This window comes from Xenopus laevis, chromosome 6S (genome assembly GCF_017654675.1).
Source record: "Xenopus laevis strain J_2021 chromosome 6S, Xenopus_laevis_v10.1, whole genome shotgun sequence".
Taxonomy (NCBI): Eukaryota; Metazoa; Chordata; class Amphibia; order Anura; family Pipidae; genus Xenopus; species Xenopus laevis.
This window is the reverse complement of record NC_054382.1, coordinates 91,634,112-91,653,030: the sequence shown is the minus strand read 5'-3', so window position 1 is coordinate 91,653,030 and position 18,919 is coordinate 91,634,112. Positions and strand designations below refer to the sequence as shown.

Here is an 18,919-nt window from a genome sequence, read left to right as displayed (position 1 = left end):
TTGTAGTATTTCTGGTCAGGTGATCTCTGAGGCAGCACACAAACCATCACAAAATGGTGGCTCAAGGCAAGAGATGTAAAAGGGCAAGATTTACTTAAATATATAGACCAGTTTGGTAAGATTCTTTAATATGCCACTTAATATGATATAGACGATCTGTTGCTTAAGTGTTCATTTTGGGGGTATAGTTTTCCTTTAAGACATTATATTGACACACTAGGATAATGCCACAGTTCCACTGAGATCCTATCAAGTGAACCAGTGTAGTCCACATATTTAGACAAACTGGTCAACATGCAACTGATCTAAGCCCAAATATCAACCCATTTGTGGCCACTTACATTCTAAGGGGAACTCCACACACATATACCAAGCTTTTCGAAAATTAAACATAATTTCAAGCAATTTTGCAATATACATCAATTAAAAAAAAATCTTGGAATAGTTCCCTAAGCCTAACCCCCTGCTGATCTGTGACTACTTTGCATCAGCAGCCATCTGTCCTTAGCCTGCATCCTCCAAACCCCACAATTCCCTGCACACGTGATTTCAATAAGGAACAGAACAGCAATGCAATGCATTGTGGGTTATGTAGTTTCTGTAAGCTATGGAGAAGTTGTTACAAAGAAAATAGAAAATTGAATTTTTTCATACTTTTTGAAGAAACGGGTAACTGTGATGGGTATATTAAGGGTTTCTATTTTATGTGGGCCTCTTTATCAAATTTTGGTTTGGAAGCCAGAGTTCCTCTTTAACTATAATAAATAAAACCACAGGTGCAATTTAATTTGATATTGTTTGGATTACAGCATGACACAGTGGCAACATTCTTTGCATATCTGGATATTGCGCTAAGAGGTACAAATAAATAACCAACAAAAAAAAAAAGCCTTAAAACCTGGCTAAATGCTATAAGGTACTATTGGGAACAAAAAAAGGCATAGCTTTTAACAACTAGTTGCTGTGCATTACTAAATGAATTCACCCGTTCAGTTCCCATGTTCCCATGCACAAGATAAACTTAAAGCATGTTGCTAAATTTGCTGGTATGAGTTATTAAATTATTGGAGTTACTGCATAGATAGTAAATTAAAGCCTCTGTAGAGCTCAGCTAAATATGGAAATAGTGATGAATATTACAATGCACACAAACCAAATAATTTATTTCGAACATCTTCTAAAACAGGGGTGCCCAAACTTTTTGCAACGAGGGCCAGATTTGGTGAGGTGAAAATGAGTGGGAGCCGACCATTCAGCCCAACATTCTTTGAACCAGTGACATCAAATTACAGGAATCGAGTAGCCGTAGCAGTAATATTTGGGCACATTAGTGAAATGATCTGCCACTTTCTCTATACTGCTGCCTGTGTGCTGAAGGTGTTAGCAATAGACATGTAATGGCACGTAGTGACGCCATACTTCTTTAGTTTACTGTACTGGCACTTCAGTACGTCTATTGACACCTTCAGCCCTATAGAAGTATGCGAAAACATTGAGTCTCTACGCTCCAGTAAGTGTCTATTGATAACACCTTCAGCAAACAGGCAGCAGTATAGAGAAAGTGGCAGATAATTTCACTAATGTGCCTTAATATTACTGCTATGGGATTCCTGATCGCACTCTGCTGGAGGGCCTCATTATTATTAATTTAATGATGGAGGCTGAGGGCCGGTGTAAATTTGAAGACGGGCCGGACTTTGGACATGCCTGCTCTAAAATCTTCTAATAGCCATACATTCATAAGAATTATTGCACATGTACACTTAAGCAACTTTGCCAAAGTCTTTTGTTCATGGATGTACACTAACAAGGGTTGAATGGGAAAAACAGTCATGAAAATGTTTGGGAACCCCTCTTAATTCTTTGGAGTTGTGTTTATCAGTGGCTGAGCTCTCAAAGTAGCAACTTCCTTTTAATATATAGCATGCCTTATGGAAAGAGAAGTATTTCAGCAGTGACAAAGTTTATTGGATTAACAGAAAATAGACAAAATTAGACAGGTGCATACATTTTGGCACTCCAACAGAGATATTACATCAATACTTAGTTGAGCCTCCTTTTGCAAATGTAAAAACCTCTAGACGCCTCCTATAGCCTTTGATTGAGTGTCTGGATTCTGGATGGCAGTATTTTTGACCACTTGTCCTTACAAAATCTCTCCAGTTCAGTTCAATTTGATGGTGCCAAGCATGGACAGCCTGCTTCAAATAATCACTCAAATCAAGTTTTTTTTTTAAATCAAATCAAGTTTTTCTAATTCAAATTTGATTTGAGTTTTCGGGTCGATTCAATTCATCTGAGCCGAGCAAATTCGACTTTCGATTGGTCATCTGAGCCAAGCAAATTCGAAGTTTCGATTGGTCGAATATCAAATGAATGGGAGTTTAAAATTAAACCCTTGATATATGTGCCTCCCCATGTAATAAACTGCTTTGACATTCATTTGTTTCTAAAGGTTTTTATTTTGCGTTTTGAAACAAACTTAAGAGAAGACAATGTAGGCATTGTTGATGAAGAATGCAATTGGTCAAGCAGGACCACAACATTGTTAAATCATTCGGTTAAACATTTGGAGAAGAGTATGTTACATATTAGGTTAGCGTGCGTATTACTTCTGTTCTCACAGAATTTAAGCGTGCTTATATAGGATTTAATTTACTGAGAAAGAAATAGATATATTACATATATTATCTGATACATTTGCATTTATTGAGTCTCTGTGTCTACTTCAGGAAAGACCTCTAACCAGGGTTCCCAGATTTTTTCGGGCACGGTCTGGCTATGTATGTTAATTTTATCATCGAGAGCCTGTTATTGACCAGTTTTACCCACTGCTTTACTGTGGGGGGTTGAGGGCTCATACATGTCATGGCAATCTGCTTTTTGGCATAGAGAATGGTTTTTAGTAAACATCTCGTTTTATTTAGAGGTGCCAATTTGTATTTTTATCAAGTGGGGAAAAGAAAGGTTCTTGTCCAAAAAAATGTTCTCAAGCACACAACATGCATGTGTCAGGCTATACGAATCAATTTAAGGCCGATAACACAGAGGGTGTTTTCTCCATTGCATTTCAACACCTGAAAACCACACCAGCCACATCCTATTCATTTTATGTTATGTTTCTAGGCTAAAAAGTGCTAGTCATTTCAAATACATGTAAATGGGAGTTAGGGTTTGGGTGATTCTCCACTGTCAGAAATAAGATAGATGAGAAATACATCCCATTGTGTACATTTATAACAACCTCCAACATGTATTATAACAATTGCAATAAAATTACAGGCAAACATTTTTGGCTGACTGTTTGATAAATTGCATTTGTATGTGCTTATAAAGGTATGGGATCAGTTATACGGAAACCCATTATCCATTAAAATGGAGAATTAGCGAATGGTTGCCTACAATAGACTCCATTGTAATGAAATAATCCAAATTTTTAAAGATTATTTCCTTTTTATTTGTAATGATACCTTGTACTTGATCCCAAATAAGATATAATTAATTATTTTGGAAGTAAAACCAGCCTTTTGGGTTTATTTAAGGTTTACTAGTAGACTTAACGTATGAAGATCCAAATTACAGAAAGATCCGTTATCTGGAAAACCACAGGTCCAGAGCACTCTGGCTATATGCAGTAATGACATGTACAATCTTTGTTAAACTTCAAACAATGGATTACTCTCGAGTTACTGGTCTTAAGGTAAATCTCTGTTCAAGATCAGTTGTATGACCTGACCAGTGCAGGGAAAATAACATTACTAACCTATACAATTAAATATATATCAATCATAAGGCTGCTTTATGAGCCCAGAACTGCAGCAGTCTAACAAAAACACAGAGAATACTATGGACAAGTTGACAAGTGTATGTCTTGGCTACCAGAGGGTAACTGTAAATCCAGGACTGACATCTATAAATCTAATATAAAGAACAGGCAAAAAACAGTTGAAAGTATCCCTTTTAGGTTAATAGTTTGATTAGGACAATTGTTCTATTATATTTTATTGTCCTGTAATAGCATCAGGCTGACCTTACTTTGAGAAAGGCTTGAGTCTGAATTAATACAAACAAAGTGATGAAACACACACTAATTCACAATAGAGATTCATGGGGGACAATCTTTACCTCACAACCTCCAATTAAAGAGGGAATGTTGTTCTTTCATTTCATGTATATTGACTAATTAGAGCACTTGGGACCTTGCGTTCTGATTGCGTGGCAAACATCAAGCAACCTACTGTATGTATTGTTACACACACAAACTCATCAAAACAACTCTACACAATACAACACTTCTAAAGTTACAATCACTCATGACCATTGGCCGTACAAAAGATATTTCGTCCACTCTACAAACATTAAGAGCTGAATCGATATGTAGGTAAAAACAAAAAGAATTCTTTAGCTCCGAAGATTCAGCATTAACTTTATGATATTCGGGCACCTCAAAATTTTCAGTCCTGCCTGATAGGCAAGACGACTTAAATCCAATGCTTTTTACCGATATCGGTCGCCTTGTCTCCCACAATACACGTACTGATTATCTTACTAAAGATCTTTTGTACAATATCGTCTGTGTGTCTATGGCCACCTTAAAATAAAAGGAACATCAACAAATAAAACAGTTTTAAAGTAAATAAAATCGAATGCAGTGTTACCCTGCACCGGTAAAACTGCTGTGTTTCGCATTAGGAACACTATTACTGTTTATATAAATAAGTTGCAGCCATTCAAATGAGAAAAGGCTCAGGTTACATAGCAGATAGATAAGCTCTGTAGAACATAATGGTGTTATCTGTTATCCACTATTAAACCTGTGCTACATAGACTATTTTCAATTTTCACCATTGCTACACAGCAGCTTGTCTATATAAACTATAGTAGTGTTTCTGAAGCAAACAGATCAGTTTTACCAGTGCAGGGCAACAAAACATTATATTTTCATTACTTTAAAACACTTAAAATATTTTTGGTGTTACTGTTCCTTAAAGTCTCAGGGCTCTTCTAGTCCCTTCATAGTCACCAACAAACCAAGAAACACACCCTTGCTTTTTTAAGACAAATAAATGAAAATGTAGCTGTATATTTATATAATATATATGCAGTTTAAAAAGTATTCACATTGCAGCGGATTGAAATCACAGCACATCTGTCAAGTTCAACCCCGAACAGCTAGCTCCTAGTCAATACAAAGCCATATTATTTTAGCCTATCTATATCAAAAAAATGGAGTTTGAATTAAGCATTTTATTATTACATTGCATTTACTGTAGACAATTCCAATTCATATGCATGGGATTCAAAATTCATATGCATGAGATAAAACATGAAAAAAAATAGGTTTTGATTTATATTTTTAGTTATCTCACTATTCTCCAACTTTTGATAAATCTGCTCCTTCGAGATAAGCTTAGGGCATTGATAGAAAAATATAATATAGAAAAACATAGAAAACTATTATAGGAGAATGTAAATAAGTAACATTTTAACATGGTCTTCACTAATGCTTTAAAGCCAAAATAGGAATTTAGAAGGTTCTCTAAATAGACTATAAAAACAGAACAAAAACTGATGGAGCCAGCCTGACAAGAAATGGCCAGCATGGCACAGTGCTTCCTTAAAATGTAGCTAGGCAATGTAGTGGCTTTACATGGGATTTGTATAGCACGAAAAGTTAAAAAGATTTACTGAACTTATCCTGCTGAAGGAAATAATGGCACATAATTATGTACAGTAAAATACTCTCAGGTTTCACTGTCCCCTCTGCACAAAAAAAAAACAAAAAACTTTACAAATGTAATTGTATGCAATTTTTCCAATATCGATTCATTAAAAAAAGTCAATATGTAGCAGAAATCAGCCTTGCACACTACTAAACAGGTCTGTCAGTCAGCTGGTTTGGCCACACAATTTCAAAAGTCAGAACCACCAGGGCAGACAGACACTGCTTTCAAAAGCAGCTACATTTACAAATGACTTTAAAACCACTGAAATGATAATATATATACATTGAAAAGATTATTCCGATTTACTTTTTTTTTGTTAACATCTGCTTTAAATGTCATACTACAGTTTGTATGAGACCACAGAGCAGACAAAGCCATGTAAATTAAGATGGGTGATTATGTAATACACCATGATCATTTTCCACAGCTACTAGCGCAATTTGCCCTCAATCGGTTAACTCTACAGCACAAACGCAAAAAGAGATCCATAAATCAGGATAAAAAATAAAAACAGTCAATTCTTGTTAACATGAACAAATGTCACTCAGCACTTAGTCAACATAAGATTGCAAAACAGTAACACAATTCCTAGTTAAAAATGTCCGAGTAGATTTTCTCCATAGTACCTCTTATCAAGGGTATTCCGTGGGCTTAACAAGTGCGGATATTGGCCCTCTTGTAATATACAAAAAGAGGGGTTGTTGGAGTACTTAAAAGGCTAAGTTAAAATATATTTAAGTACAATGGAAGTGCTACTGATTTGTAATAATTGTTTTATATGTAGCTGCTAAAATGCATAACAGATTTTTGAGGTTATGAGATCTTGTCGAGTTTTTGATCATTTACATAGGTAGATATAAAAAATATCTCTCATTAAGACCAACAAATAAAGTGACAGAAAAAGGTTCAAAAGTAAATGCCTGGGGATTAACCATTGTCAAAAAACTGTCGGCATATAACTTCAGCCATATTAAGGATGATTTATAGATATACATTCAAAACTGTAAAAATGCAGAGCCATAAGTATGTATATGTATATATATATAGTGAATAAAGTACCCCCTCTTGTAAAATATAAGGATATTATAAGTTACCGAGGAGTTTCATGACCATATAAAAACACGAGGCCGAAGGCCGAGTGTTTTTATACAGGTCATGGAACTCCGAGGTAACTTCTAATATCCTCATATTTTACAACTGGGGGTACTTTATTTATTATAATACACAAGTTTCAGTGAGTCATGTGACAGAAATGACATCAGAACTCACCGTTTATAACTGATGACATCAGAACTCACCGTTTATAAGGATATAATTTACAAGATATTCATGGCTTTTGTGTATTATATATATATATATATATATATATATATACACACACACACACACACACACACACGCACACACACTCTCAAATGGGGTTATTTATTCAAGTCTGATTTTTTTTATGGTCGGACTTTTAAAGGGGAAAACACTATTTTTTCGGAGCAAAATAAAGCCTTGAATTTTTCATGATTTATTAAGCCTCGATAGTGTTAAAAGTCTAGATAAAAACGTACTCCATCTCAAACCTGCCGAGGTAATGTAGAAGTCAATGGCAGATGTTCCATTTCCAATCAGCAGAAAGACATCCTGATCAGCTCTGGGTTTCACACAATTATCCAAAGATTTTGTGGTTTTTGGCCGATAATGCGAAAAAGTTGGAGTTTTCAGGTGTCAAACAAACAAACAAAAAATTTAAAAAAAATTAAAAAATAAATAAAAATAAAAAAATTGCACGGTTCAGATTTTTTAACGATTTTATCGAATCTTTTCCAGCACCAGATTTTTTTGTGAAAATGTATTGACAAACACGGTAAAAAATTCTGCAGGGAATTTGGTTGGAGTGGTTTTAACAAAATTGTGAGAAATTTTCTTTGTTTGATAAATAACCCCCTTAGTTGTAAAAATGCTTCAATCTGAACCATACTGAAAGAGGAAAGAGAATCATATTGAACACTTGTGAATAATGTTCAGCAGCCATCATGGCTGCTGAACATTATACACAAGTGTTCAATATGTATTTACCTTGTAACCAAACCCTCATTTACTACCAAGATTTTTCAATACATCGACACTTAATCTTAAAGGACACAACCTTCATTATCATAATAGTTTTGTCTTACTTTCCAAGTTGGTGTTACAAAGATATATAACTGTACTTTCACTTTTAACTTAGGTAACACTTCCTTTTAAAAGAAAATAATTTGATAAATGTATAGCAAAAGGTATTCCAGAATAGTGGCAGCAACGTAGCCATGTGAAATTTAATGCAAATACTCTGCTAATAAAAGCAAGGTTTTGCTTTTGCAATGACGGTTTCCATAAAAAAAATCTAATCTTATTATTTACAGGGACAAAAGTATGAGTAGCTTTTATTTCCCTTTTTAGCTCAAGGAATAACAAAAACCAGAGTTTTAATGATTAAAACATTACACAAATGCATGTTCAGCACAAGGCCTATTTATTGCATTGTTAAACGATGGGTATACGGACCCTTTAAACAGCACCAAATGCGAAAACAATCAGAATACAATAGACATAAAAATTCTAAAAACTCAAATTTACTGATACAAAATGAACAGTTTGTGTAATGAAAATAGAAACAATACTGTAACAAGATTCAAAACATTATAGAGCAAATATACAGGGACAACTCATAAGCCCAGGGAGTATATTAAAATAAGCATTTTCCCAAATGTTCACAAATATAGACCCAGACAGAAAGACAAAGCAGCTAAATCTTTTATCAGTGGCCATACTATATTATAAATACAAAAAACCACAGCAATGGTAAAACAAATTAAATAAGCCTATGAAACCCTGAAAAGAACCAAATTGGCTATGCAATTGCACATTATATGTTGGAATGTATATTGGCAGTCTGCAACATTACTTTTGAAATTCCTTGTAAGAAAAGTCAGTTAGTAGCAGCAGGTCTCATTTTAAATATGCTCAGAGACAGCACGCCCTTGTTTCTTTGAACTAGAGTGATATCTGGCCTCTAAAATGATGAAAACCATGCATTATACCTTATTTCCTGTTAATCATCATTATGCTTTGTAGCGCATGGTCTTATTATACAGGAAGAGGCAATACCAAAATATAAAAAAACATCAAAGAGATACTGACAGCAGAAATTAAACTTTTTTTTACATCTATCACAAAACTGTCTTTGCATACTATCTATAATTTTGCCATAAAAATACTGAAAGATTATTTTACATTGCTCATCTGATCCCCCATGTTCATCTATGAGGGGGCTGCCATATTTGAGCTTCAATAGTCTGTTAGCATTAGAAATTCTAACCGACAGGCTGAGAAGGGACAGTCAGGTTGGCAAAACAGTCAGGTTTATAAACTTCAAGCAAATTACTTACAAAAGAAGACCTATTGGTGAAAAACGATTAACATAAGCTATACGTAAATTTTAATGTAGATATTCTTAATATTTTTTTAAGAATAATTTTGTAAGTGTCAGTATCACTTTAAATGAACTTGTAGTACCTTCCAGGAAGAGCAACCACTCTGATCAATACAGATAGCCAAGATTTAGGATTCAAAGAAATAAAAATTAGGATTCAAAGAAATAACTGCAGTTACAAACAATCTCAGGCACAATTACATAATAAAGCAGAAGTTGCTGTATTACCAGCTATCAGAATTAACTAGAATTTAACAAGTGAAGTCACATCTTACCTGCGTATAATCAAAGTCAGACAACGGAGCTATACTCTTGATGTAGTCAATTCGGAACTGATTTTCCGGATTGGCCAGTGGAACTGGAGGTATTAAAGTGCTCATTGCTGAAACTATGGTCTGAAATAAAAAAAAAACACAAATAAATACATAAATGACGGTAAATGTTGTTATAAAGGTACCAGATCAAGTACAAACTTAGGGACACTTAAAAATCCAACAGAGGCTCTGTACTGATTGCATGTAATGCAAATCGGATCAGTGTGCATTAACTGAAGCCCAGCAAACTGCTTTTGTAAAAGTGTACTCGATTTTTAAAAATGATCTGTTAACCTTGAGTCATTATGGTGTCAGGACACGTAAATTATAGGGAACTGAACCCTACTGAAATAAGAGTAAAGTGCAAAATAAATAAATATCCCATGACATTTGTTAGTGCAATAAAATGAAAATGCCACGTTATCACTGATTTCCTATGGCATATCGTGTCAGCTGTCACAATGCAAACTGCAATAAGCTAACAACCCAGGAACAGGGGAACTGCTAAAATGCTACAGAAGACAATTTAAAATGACAGGAAGTATTCAATTTAAAGTTTATACTTTAAATTGTTTTTGGACTCTTTAGTTCAAGACCATCTTGATGGACTAATCTTTGTTCAGCCCCCCTTAACTTACAACAAGGTTACAAATATAGGACACAATTGATTTAAAAGCCATTTATCAATAATTCCAAGAAAATCTAAGGGAGCAAATAAGCGTTTCACTCCATGTGCTTTCTAAATTACTATCTAGCTGGGTTTTCTATAGTATCTACTAGAGCAGGGGTCCCCAACCTTTTTCACCCGTGAGCAACATTCAGAAGTAAAAATAGTCAAGGAGCAACACAAGCATCAAAAATGTTCCTGGGTGGTGCCAAATAAGGGTTGTAGTTGACTATTGGTAGCCCCTATTTGGACTGGCAGCCTATAGGAGGCTTTGTTTGGCCATAATCCTGGTTTTTATGTAACCAAAACTTGCCTCCAAGCCTGGATTTCAAAAATAAGCACCTGCTCGGAGGCCACTGGGAGCAACATCCAAGGGGTTGGGGAGCAACATGTTGCTCACGAGCTACTGGTTGGGGATCACTGTACTAGAGCAATCAGTCTTTATCCCAAAATGTCACCATAAAAGGCTTTTACGGCTGATACATTAGATAGCTTTAAGAAGTGGTTGGATAGCTTTTTAAGTAAGGGAATACAGGGTTATGGGAAATAGCTCATAGTCCAAGTTGATCCAGGGACTAGTCCGATTGCCATTTTGGAGTCAGGAAGGAATTTTTCCCCCTCTAAGGCAAATTGGAGAGGCTTCAGATGGGTTTTTTGCCTTCCTCTGGATCAACTAGCAGATAGGTAGTTAATAAAAAAAAAAAAAAAAAAAGAAGGTTGAACTCGATGGACATGTGTCTTTTTTCAACCTTACTTACTATGTTACTATGTTTTAGGTTGAGCCCTCTGCCACTGCTCAAGGACCCCACCAAGGGAGCCAACCCCAATGTTCGGGATCAATTGCTTTAGATGAACAAAATAAAATTCATGCACAAAATAAAGACTGAAATATACAAACTAGTACATAAGGTGCTCAGAAAGTCAGCACCAACTTCTCTGGTGGGCAGAAGTTTACTGCAAAGCTGTATCAGAATCATATCTATACATGGAGCAGTACCACTGAAAACACTGTATAATTTAAAAAAAAAAAACTCACCACAATGGCGTCTTTAACATTTTTGCGAATATCCTGAATTTTCTGTTTCTTTTCTCTGTGTCAAAGATAAAAATAAGTTTTTACTGCCTCTTAATAAATCATAAGCCTATATATTTTAGATGTATAGCTTTCTTTGATTTACGTTTCATTTTTATCACTATTTTGGTTTATGAAGTTTAAATATCTGGACTCAAGCCTTTTCTACAGGCATATTATGGAAATATTAGCTGCACTAAAAATGGGTGTTTGGGGGGGGGGGTCAGAAATGGTAGAAAAAGGGATATTCACACACCTTATGTCTTACAAGCCTGAAACATCAGGGAGGCATGGGGCTGCCAATCACCAGGATAAGATTGGTTAATGTCATTAGCAAACATAGAATTGTGTCCAGTCATCACACCTATCGTAATATGATGCCTACATGGCCTACTTAGGAAGGCAATCAGAGAACCTGCTTTCATTTCTCAAAAGCTCTAAAAATTACAAGTGAGAACAAATAATTTATGGCTGACATTTAATTCAATATGACCCTTATTTTGCAGCAAACAAAGGGTGCTTTAGGGGCTGTCAAGCAGAAAGGAAACTATATGGTCAGCCTCATCTGATCTTACAGGGAGGCATTATAACAGATCAGCAACTCAAGATATTTTACATATTTAAATGGTGATGTTCGCATAAGCACCGTTATTGATGCGGCCTCCCTTATGCACACAGAGACACAGAATTTAGATATTTGCTGCTATGTAAAAGTATAGTCGCCATGTTGTTGCTACACAAGGGCCTGTCAAACGCTGCAGTAGCAACAGTATAAAATACAGTAGAGAAACCCACAGGACAGAAAAGCACACACACACACAAATTCTGCTTCTCCCTGATTGCTAATAGACAAAATATATCAGCATGAATATGCAGCAGCATTCATCGGGCAAAATAAATAAAGAATATAATTGTAAAGAAATGCTATTTTCTTACTCTGAATTAAATCCATTAACGTGAAGAATCCTCATCTGTTTCACAATCGTGCTTTTTCCCGATTCCCCAGCACCTGCCAAAATCCACAGAGATACACACAGTGAGATAAAGCAATGACTCTAGAGTGAGAAACACACACACAGCACTGCTCCTAGGCCCTGCATTTCCTGGCCGCCTCTAGGCTCGGCTGCTGCAGTTCCTCGTGGAAAAAAAAAAGGAGAACTAAGCCTTACATGTGTACAGGCAGATGTTCAGCCATGTACAGATAATGTCTGCCAGGAATAGGATCCCCAACAGAACATACAATACACACTAGTCAGGGGCACAGATTTCCCATCTGATGGACTAAATACAAAAAGAATATTCATTATGAGTTTAGTCCTTTGGATACAGACTTGTATATAAACATTGAATGTGTCATTGTGGGAGTACAGCGTATCCTTCAAGCTGATCTCCACCTGCCAAACTACAACTCCCATAATGCCTGGCAGCCAAAGGTTTACAGTTGAATAAGTGGGTGGGCTGCAGGTTGGAAAGGCCCGTCACAGCAGCAGCAGCAGCACACGGGCGGAGGGACATCGCTGCCAAATGCAGCTGGGCCCTGTCAGGCGGCCTTACCCAAGAGCAGCAGCCGGTGTGTGGCTTTGTAGGCGAGCCTCTCCTTCTGCAGCTGCTTCTCGATCTTCTTGTTGGCCTCTCGCTGTGCTTTCTCATCAATGCGCTGATCCTCCGTTTTGCTGTTGCCTAAACAACCCATATTAATGGTCCTGTAGTCTAATGTCGGGACTGGGCTCGGGGTGTGCCTGGCTCCCCCTGCGATCCACGCACAGTCCCCCCCCACCCCCCAGTAAGCAGCCGGCTCACGGACTCGGTTATTCCTGAGACGGGGGACCGCCGCTAAAAATAGTCCCTCTGCGTTCCTCCTGTGTTTGATGGATCCGCGGGCTTGTCTGCCCTCCCTCTCTCCTGCTCGCCTTCCAGGTGTCAGGGAAACATAACGTCGCGCGAGGAAAGGAGCTCCGAAGGAAATCAGTTTAAAGGAGAGAAGTCTATAAATAACCCGGAGAGGGGGAGAGAGAGAAAGAGAAGGGCTCCTCCTGGAAACCAGCCTAGTGCTGCTCTCCCTCCCCTCACACACAATCCTTCTATTTCTCTGCAAATTTTCCGGCTATTTTTGTCTTTCCAACTCAGCACTGCCTCTTTCTGCAACACTGGGAAATCAAGCGAACGGAAAGGCGCTCCCCCTCCCTGATCATATATATGTACACATGCAGCCCGCTCCCCCGCCCACTCCTCACTGGCTTGCTAGCAAAGGGATGCACAGGCTGGAGATACATGCGGCCCACAGTGCATGCTGGGCTTCCCTGATCTTCCTGTCGTGCTGTTAAATGGGGCGTGCTGGTATCCTTCCCCTCCCCTGCACTAACCCTTCCGGGCCCGCTGCTCTCACACGGTCTCTCACACCATTCCTGGTACTACAGTGCGCAGAGGAGCGCCATCTTCTGGATGCATCTCTCAATCGCACCTCTTTGCTTACCTCAGGCTTCCTCCTTGCGTACAGGGTTCGCCCTGGCGTCTTCCTCGAACGGGCCGCCGTGCAGACGTTCTTGGAATCACACGAAAAGGATTCTGGGAGTTGTAGTTAAGCTTTTTATACAATTTAAAACACAAGCAAATATCGCCCCTCTTCTGTGAATCTTTCAGGTAGCAGTAAGAGTGATTAGAAACTGCTTTAAAATCATACTAACTATGCCATGCTAAAAGTTACGGTTTACCTCTAGACCCCCATGGCTAGGGTTGCCACCTTTTCTGGAAAAAAAATACCGGCCTTCCTATATATTTATCTTTTTTCCCTATTAATAACATTGGGATCAACCATCATTTTTACCGGCCAGGTGGCAACCTTACCCATGGCGCTAAGTTGCGATTATTAGCGGCAAATAGGGTTGCCACCTTTTTTGTAAAAAAAAAAAAAATACCGGCCTTCCTATATATTTCTTTTTTTCCATATTAATAACATTGGGATCAACCTTCATTTTTACCGGCCAGGCTTGTAAAATACAGGCCAGGTGGCAACCCTAGCGGTAAATATTACCTCACGCCAGGAGGTGCTAACCGCTAACTATAGACGGTAAGCAAAATCTGACCGATTCCCTTTTGAAAACAGGGTGCTCTGGGATAGACAACAAACATGTACAGAACAGAAAAATAAATGAAGGTGTTTAGAAGGAGCAGGGGTGTCCAACCTTTTGGCTTCTCTGGGCCACATTGGAAAAATAAAAATTGTCTGGGGGCCACACATGAAATACACAAACACTTTTGATTTATAAAATTAAAGAAAATACACAGAAAAGAACTACAATACCAGTAAGATACCAGATGGAGCTATACATTGGAATATGGGACACCTGGATATTAAACAGACTTATTATTATATTATTATTACTACTAACTGGGCAATGGGCAGAGTCCCCATCCTCCCTACTCCATAGGTCATCACATTGTTACAACCTGGCATAGTAAACTGTTCCTAAAAGACGACAGACTGGGGTGCTTAATGTGTCTGGACTTATAGAGCACAAAGTGTTATTTCATTCGTTTTCTCTTTATTTCCATACATTTATTTCTTAATTTCTTTCTTCTTTTTTTCCCCTTCTCTTCCTTTTCTCTCTCCTTCAAGCTGGGCCGCATTCATATCCAATCTGGGCCATATGCGGCCCTCGGGCAGCAGGTTGGACACCCTTGATATAGAGGCATCTTTCTCTCCTCAGCTACACAATAGAGCCACATTTACAGGCTTGTGAGAGGTGGAAAGGTTGTTTTGACCACTGCTGTTTTTGGACATTAAATAGCTTCATGTGCCAATAGTAAATCTTTCAGATAGTCATAATCTTTCAAAACTGTCTATAAAAAGGTGCCACAGGCCAAAAGCTCTCTCTCACAACATCCTCCAAGCACCTCCAGGCTAAAGGTGGCCATAGATGTAACAATTACAATCTGTCCTGTGAGCATTGGCTGCTTTCAATATAGACGTTTAGAGCTAAATCGTCACATGTACAGGTAGAAACCATAGAATTCTACCTGTATCTGATGATTCAGCAGCAAACATTGGCCAATGTTCGGGAGCATCAAAAAAATTTCCAACTTGGCCGACAAACCGACCAATATCCGAGTATTTTTCCAATATCAGTAGGCTTGTCTTCCGCCATACACGCACTTTGTTTTGTACGAGAATATCTGTGCGTCTATGGCCACCGCTACATCCATATATTCTACAAAAACAGCTTTCCATCTAGTGGCATAGATACTGAGATGTTTGGGTGGCATTACTTTCAGAGCAATCTTATCCATGCTCACCAACTTGCAACTTTGCTGCAGTGAGTTGTAGGGTGCAATAAGCCTCTCAAAGCTTGAATTCCACATGCAGCAGAGTAGAGGCAAACACATATATTTCAGTATATTACTTCCCAACCCATAAAAATCTTTTATTGGAAATTATACAGTACATGTATAGGATCTGTTATCCAGAAACCTGTCATCCAGAAAGCTCTGAATTACAGAAAGGCTGTCTCCCATAGACTCCATTTTATCCAAATTTTTTAAAAAAATGATTTCCTTTTTCTCCGTAATAATAAAACAGTACCTTGTACTTGAATCCAAACTAAGATATAATTAATCCTTATTGGTAGCAAAATCAGCCTATTGGGTTTATTTAATTTTTACATGATTTTCTAATAGACTTAAGGTATGAAGATACGTTATCTGGAAAGCCCCAAGTCCCGAGCATTCAGGATAACAGGTCCCATACCTGTACAGTATGTACTATGCACTTCATTTTCTAGCTTCTGCCTTTCCTCTTCAGTTATATGATCTTTTAATGGAAAGGATGTAATTCCCCATTAACATGACAGTGTGCTTGTCTCTATTCTAATTGCACCTATCTTAGTAAATCAGCCCAAAGTCATCATCATCTGCCTGTTCCATATGTTACTAAGGAAGCTGTTTAGTTATGCTTTGGATGCACAATATTCTGCTGAAGCCCAACACTTGTTGCTGGATTCCACCAAATTCTCAGTACAGGAAAGGGATCTGTTATCCAGAAAGCTCCAAAGTACAGGAAGGCCATCTTCCATAGACTCAGTTTTAATCAAATATTTATTTTAATGATTTCCCTTTTCTCTGTAATTATAAAACAGTACCTTGTACTTGATCCTATGATATAATTAGTCCTTACTGAAGGCAGGACAACCCTATTGAGTTTAATTAATGTCAAATGTTTTTTTAGTAGATTTAAGATATGGAGAGCCAAATCACAGAAAGATCCCTTATCCAACAAAAATGATTGTTTTTGTTCACAACTGGTGCAATTTATGTTCTCCAATTTGAATATGTAAATTAGGGTTCAGATTTGGTTAAGCATGCGGCTTAATCTTTGTAGAGAGTTTGATATATGGCCAAACTCTCTATGTTTTAGGGACCTGGTTATAATAAAACTTTATGGTTAGATTGTATATCGGCATTCTTGAGAGTTCCATGTATTAAACATTATCTCAGTAGTTTGGGGAAGGCTCCTTTCTGTTTTAGTACAATAATGCCTTCATGCAAGTGATGATACTACATAATGAACTTGCTGAGATGGCAGTTGAAGAACTTGACTGGCCTCAACAGAGCTCTGACTTCAACCTTCGGCAAATTTTTTGACCATGCCCATTTTTATTGCCACACCCCCCTAATTACCATGTCCATTTTACAAAATTTGGCAGGTTATGAAAGTTTGAACACATTTCTGTGGTTTTTATGTATTATTACAGTTTTGCTAATGAAGGCGAATTGCCTTTTAAGCTGAAAATTAGTTTCCACAAAAGTCTTGCTTATCTTAAATTGTTACAAAATTATATAGTCTGGGCTCTCTGCCAAAAGCCAATTAAGTTCGAAACTTTGTATCTCTTTCTGGCTGTTCAGTGCAGGAGATCAAAAAAAAATCAGGAAATTTCAGTAACAAACTCGGGACTTCGGTTTGAGCTGTCAAAATCGGTACTGTCCCACTCAAAACGGGACAGTTGGGAAGTATGCTACCTCACTAATGCTCTTGTGGCTGAATGGAATCAAATCCCACAACATCTAGCAGAAAGCCACCCCAGAAGAGTTGAGGCTGTTACAGCACCAAAAAGAGGACCAACTTTGATACCCTCAGTTTTGGATTGAGAAGTTGGGCAAGCTCCCAGAATTTCTAAGTAGGGTTGATGAGTTAATCAGAAAAAGGAAATTTATTTATGTCTGTGTGGTGTGGGCTGGATCTAGGGTGGGCCCGAAAATGTTGTTGTACAGGGCCCCTGTGATTTGTAATGGCGGCCCTGGGGCTCTACGTCCCCAGTGTTCATTAGAGATGCAGCTGGACAGCAGCATAACATTTTGTCGCCCTAGGCCCAGGCCTTTCTGGCCTCGCCACAAATCCGGGCCTCTAGGCTACATTCATGTGCATTGTGTCTCTAACCAGAAGGTGTAACTGTGTTGTACATTTTCAATGCATTTTTAAATGTACAGTATACCCCTTTTCCAAAACTGGTGCAACAGGGCATCTGATAAACACACTTTTTGTCTATTCTTTTAGTAAATTTTAATTTGTTTTGTAATTTCTTGCTGTAGAGAGGGCAAAATTTGAAAATAAAACTAAAGTCCTCTTCTACTTCCAAATCCCAAGCCCAGTTACAGAGTAGCTCATTTTCAGTGGGCTGCTGGTTGGTTTGACTTTGCTCATTGGGATCAGGAAATAGAATTAGTAGAATTAGTTTAATTTTCAAAATTTGCCCTCTTTAGAGCAAGAAATAACAAAATCCTTAGATATTTTGTAATTAAAAGAATAGGTAAAAGGTATTTTCTGCACAAGAATATACGCTTCTTGGCACTCATTTATAAACACTGGGCAAATTTGCACCTGGACATCAACCTATAGCAACGAATCAGTGAATAGCTTTTTTCAGTTAGCTGCAGGTTCAGCACTCTCGTGCCAAGGTGGGAGTGTGCAGTGACCCTCTAAAGAAGCAGGCATCGGGGAGGAGGGCACAAAAGCAGACTCCAGAAAATATAAGATTTCATATTAAATTTTTTTATTCAAATTTCATGTCTGGAAGCAGGGCCAGAAAAGCCATAGGAATTGTGCCCCATTAGATGATCATTCGACATCTGTCTATCCAACCTCTCATCCTGAAACCAACCAATTATTATGACATTGTTTGCGGTCATTACAGCCTCTAGTCTCCTGGAAAGGCTTCCACTAGATTTTGGAACATTATTGGTTGGATTTGCTTGTATTCAGTAGTAAAAACATTAGCGAGGTTTGGCACTGAAGTTGGGCATCAGGTCTGGCTTATAGTCGGTGTCATGATAGTTAATAAAACAGGCCAAGTTATCATGAGAAAACATTTCTGCCAGTACCTAAATTAGACACATATTCACTAAGGTCTGGAGTCAGCCATTTGTAACAGAGTCACAACCTATAATGCCCTTCTCCAAGCCCTGGCTGATAAGAGCCATTCCATGTGGAAGGAGGAAAGTCCAAGGAGGGAGATCTTAAAGTTCACAGCAAGGCCCCCTCACAGGTGAAGTGAAGGTCACACATAACACATCCTAAAACATATTTATCCTCACAGAACCCATACCTGTTGTACCAACAGTATAAAAAAACTGATGTTTAGTATCTATGGAATCCATGAGAGAATTAATAACCAATGAATATAATAT

At 37.8% G+C, this 18,919-nt stretch overlaps 1 protein-coding gene across 4 annotated transcripts in view; it reads right to left on the bottom strand.

The window, feature by feature from the left end:
- The window catches only part of gnal.S (G protein subunit alpha L S homeolog), a 165,946-nt gene that overhangs the window by 102,129 nt on the left and 44,898 nt on the right, over positions 1-18,919 (bottom strand). For 2 of the 4 annotated variants that reach the window (XM_018268555.2, XM_018268556.2), the window contains exons 2-4: positions 12,179-12,251; positions 11,207-11,261; positions 9,465-9,584 (exon numbers count right to left, since the gene is read on the bottom strand). In XM_018268555.2, coding sequence (XP_018124044.1) covers positions 9,465-9,584; positions 11,207-11,261; positions 12,179-12,251 — 248 coding nt within the window. 4 annotated transcript variants of the gene reach the window in all.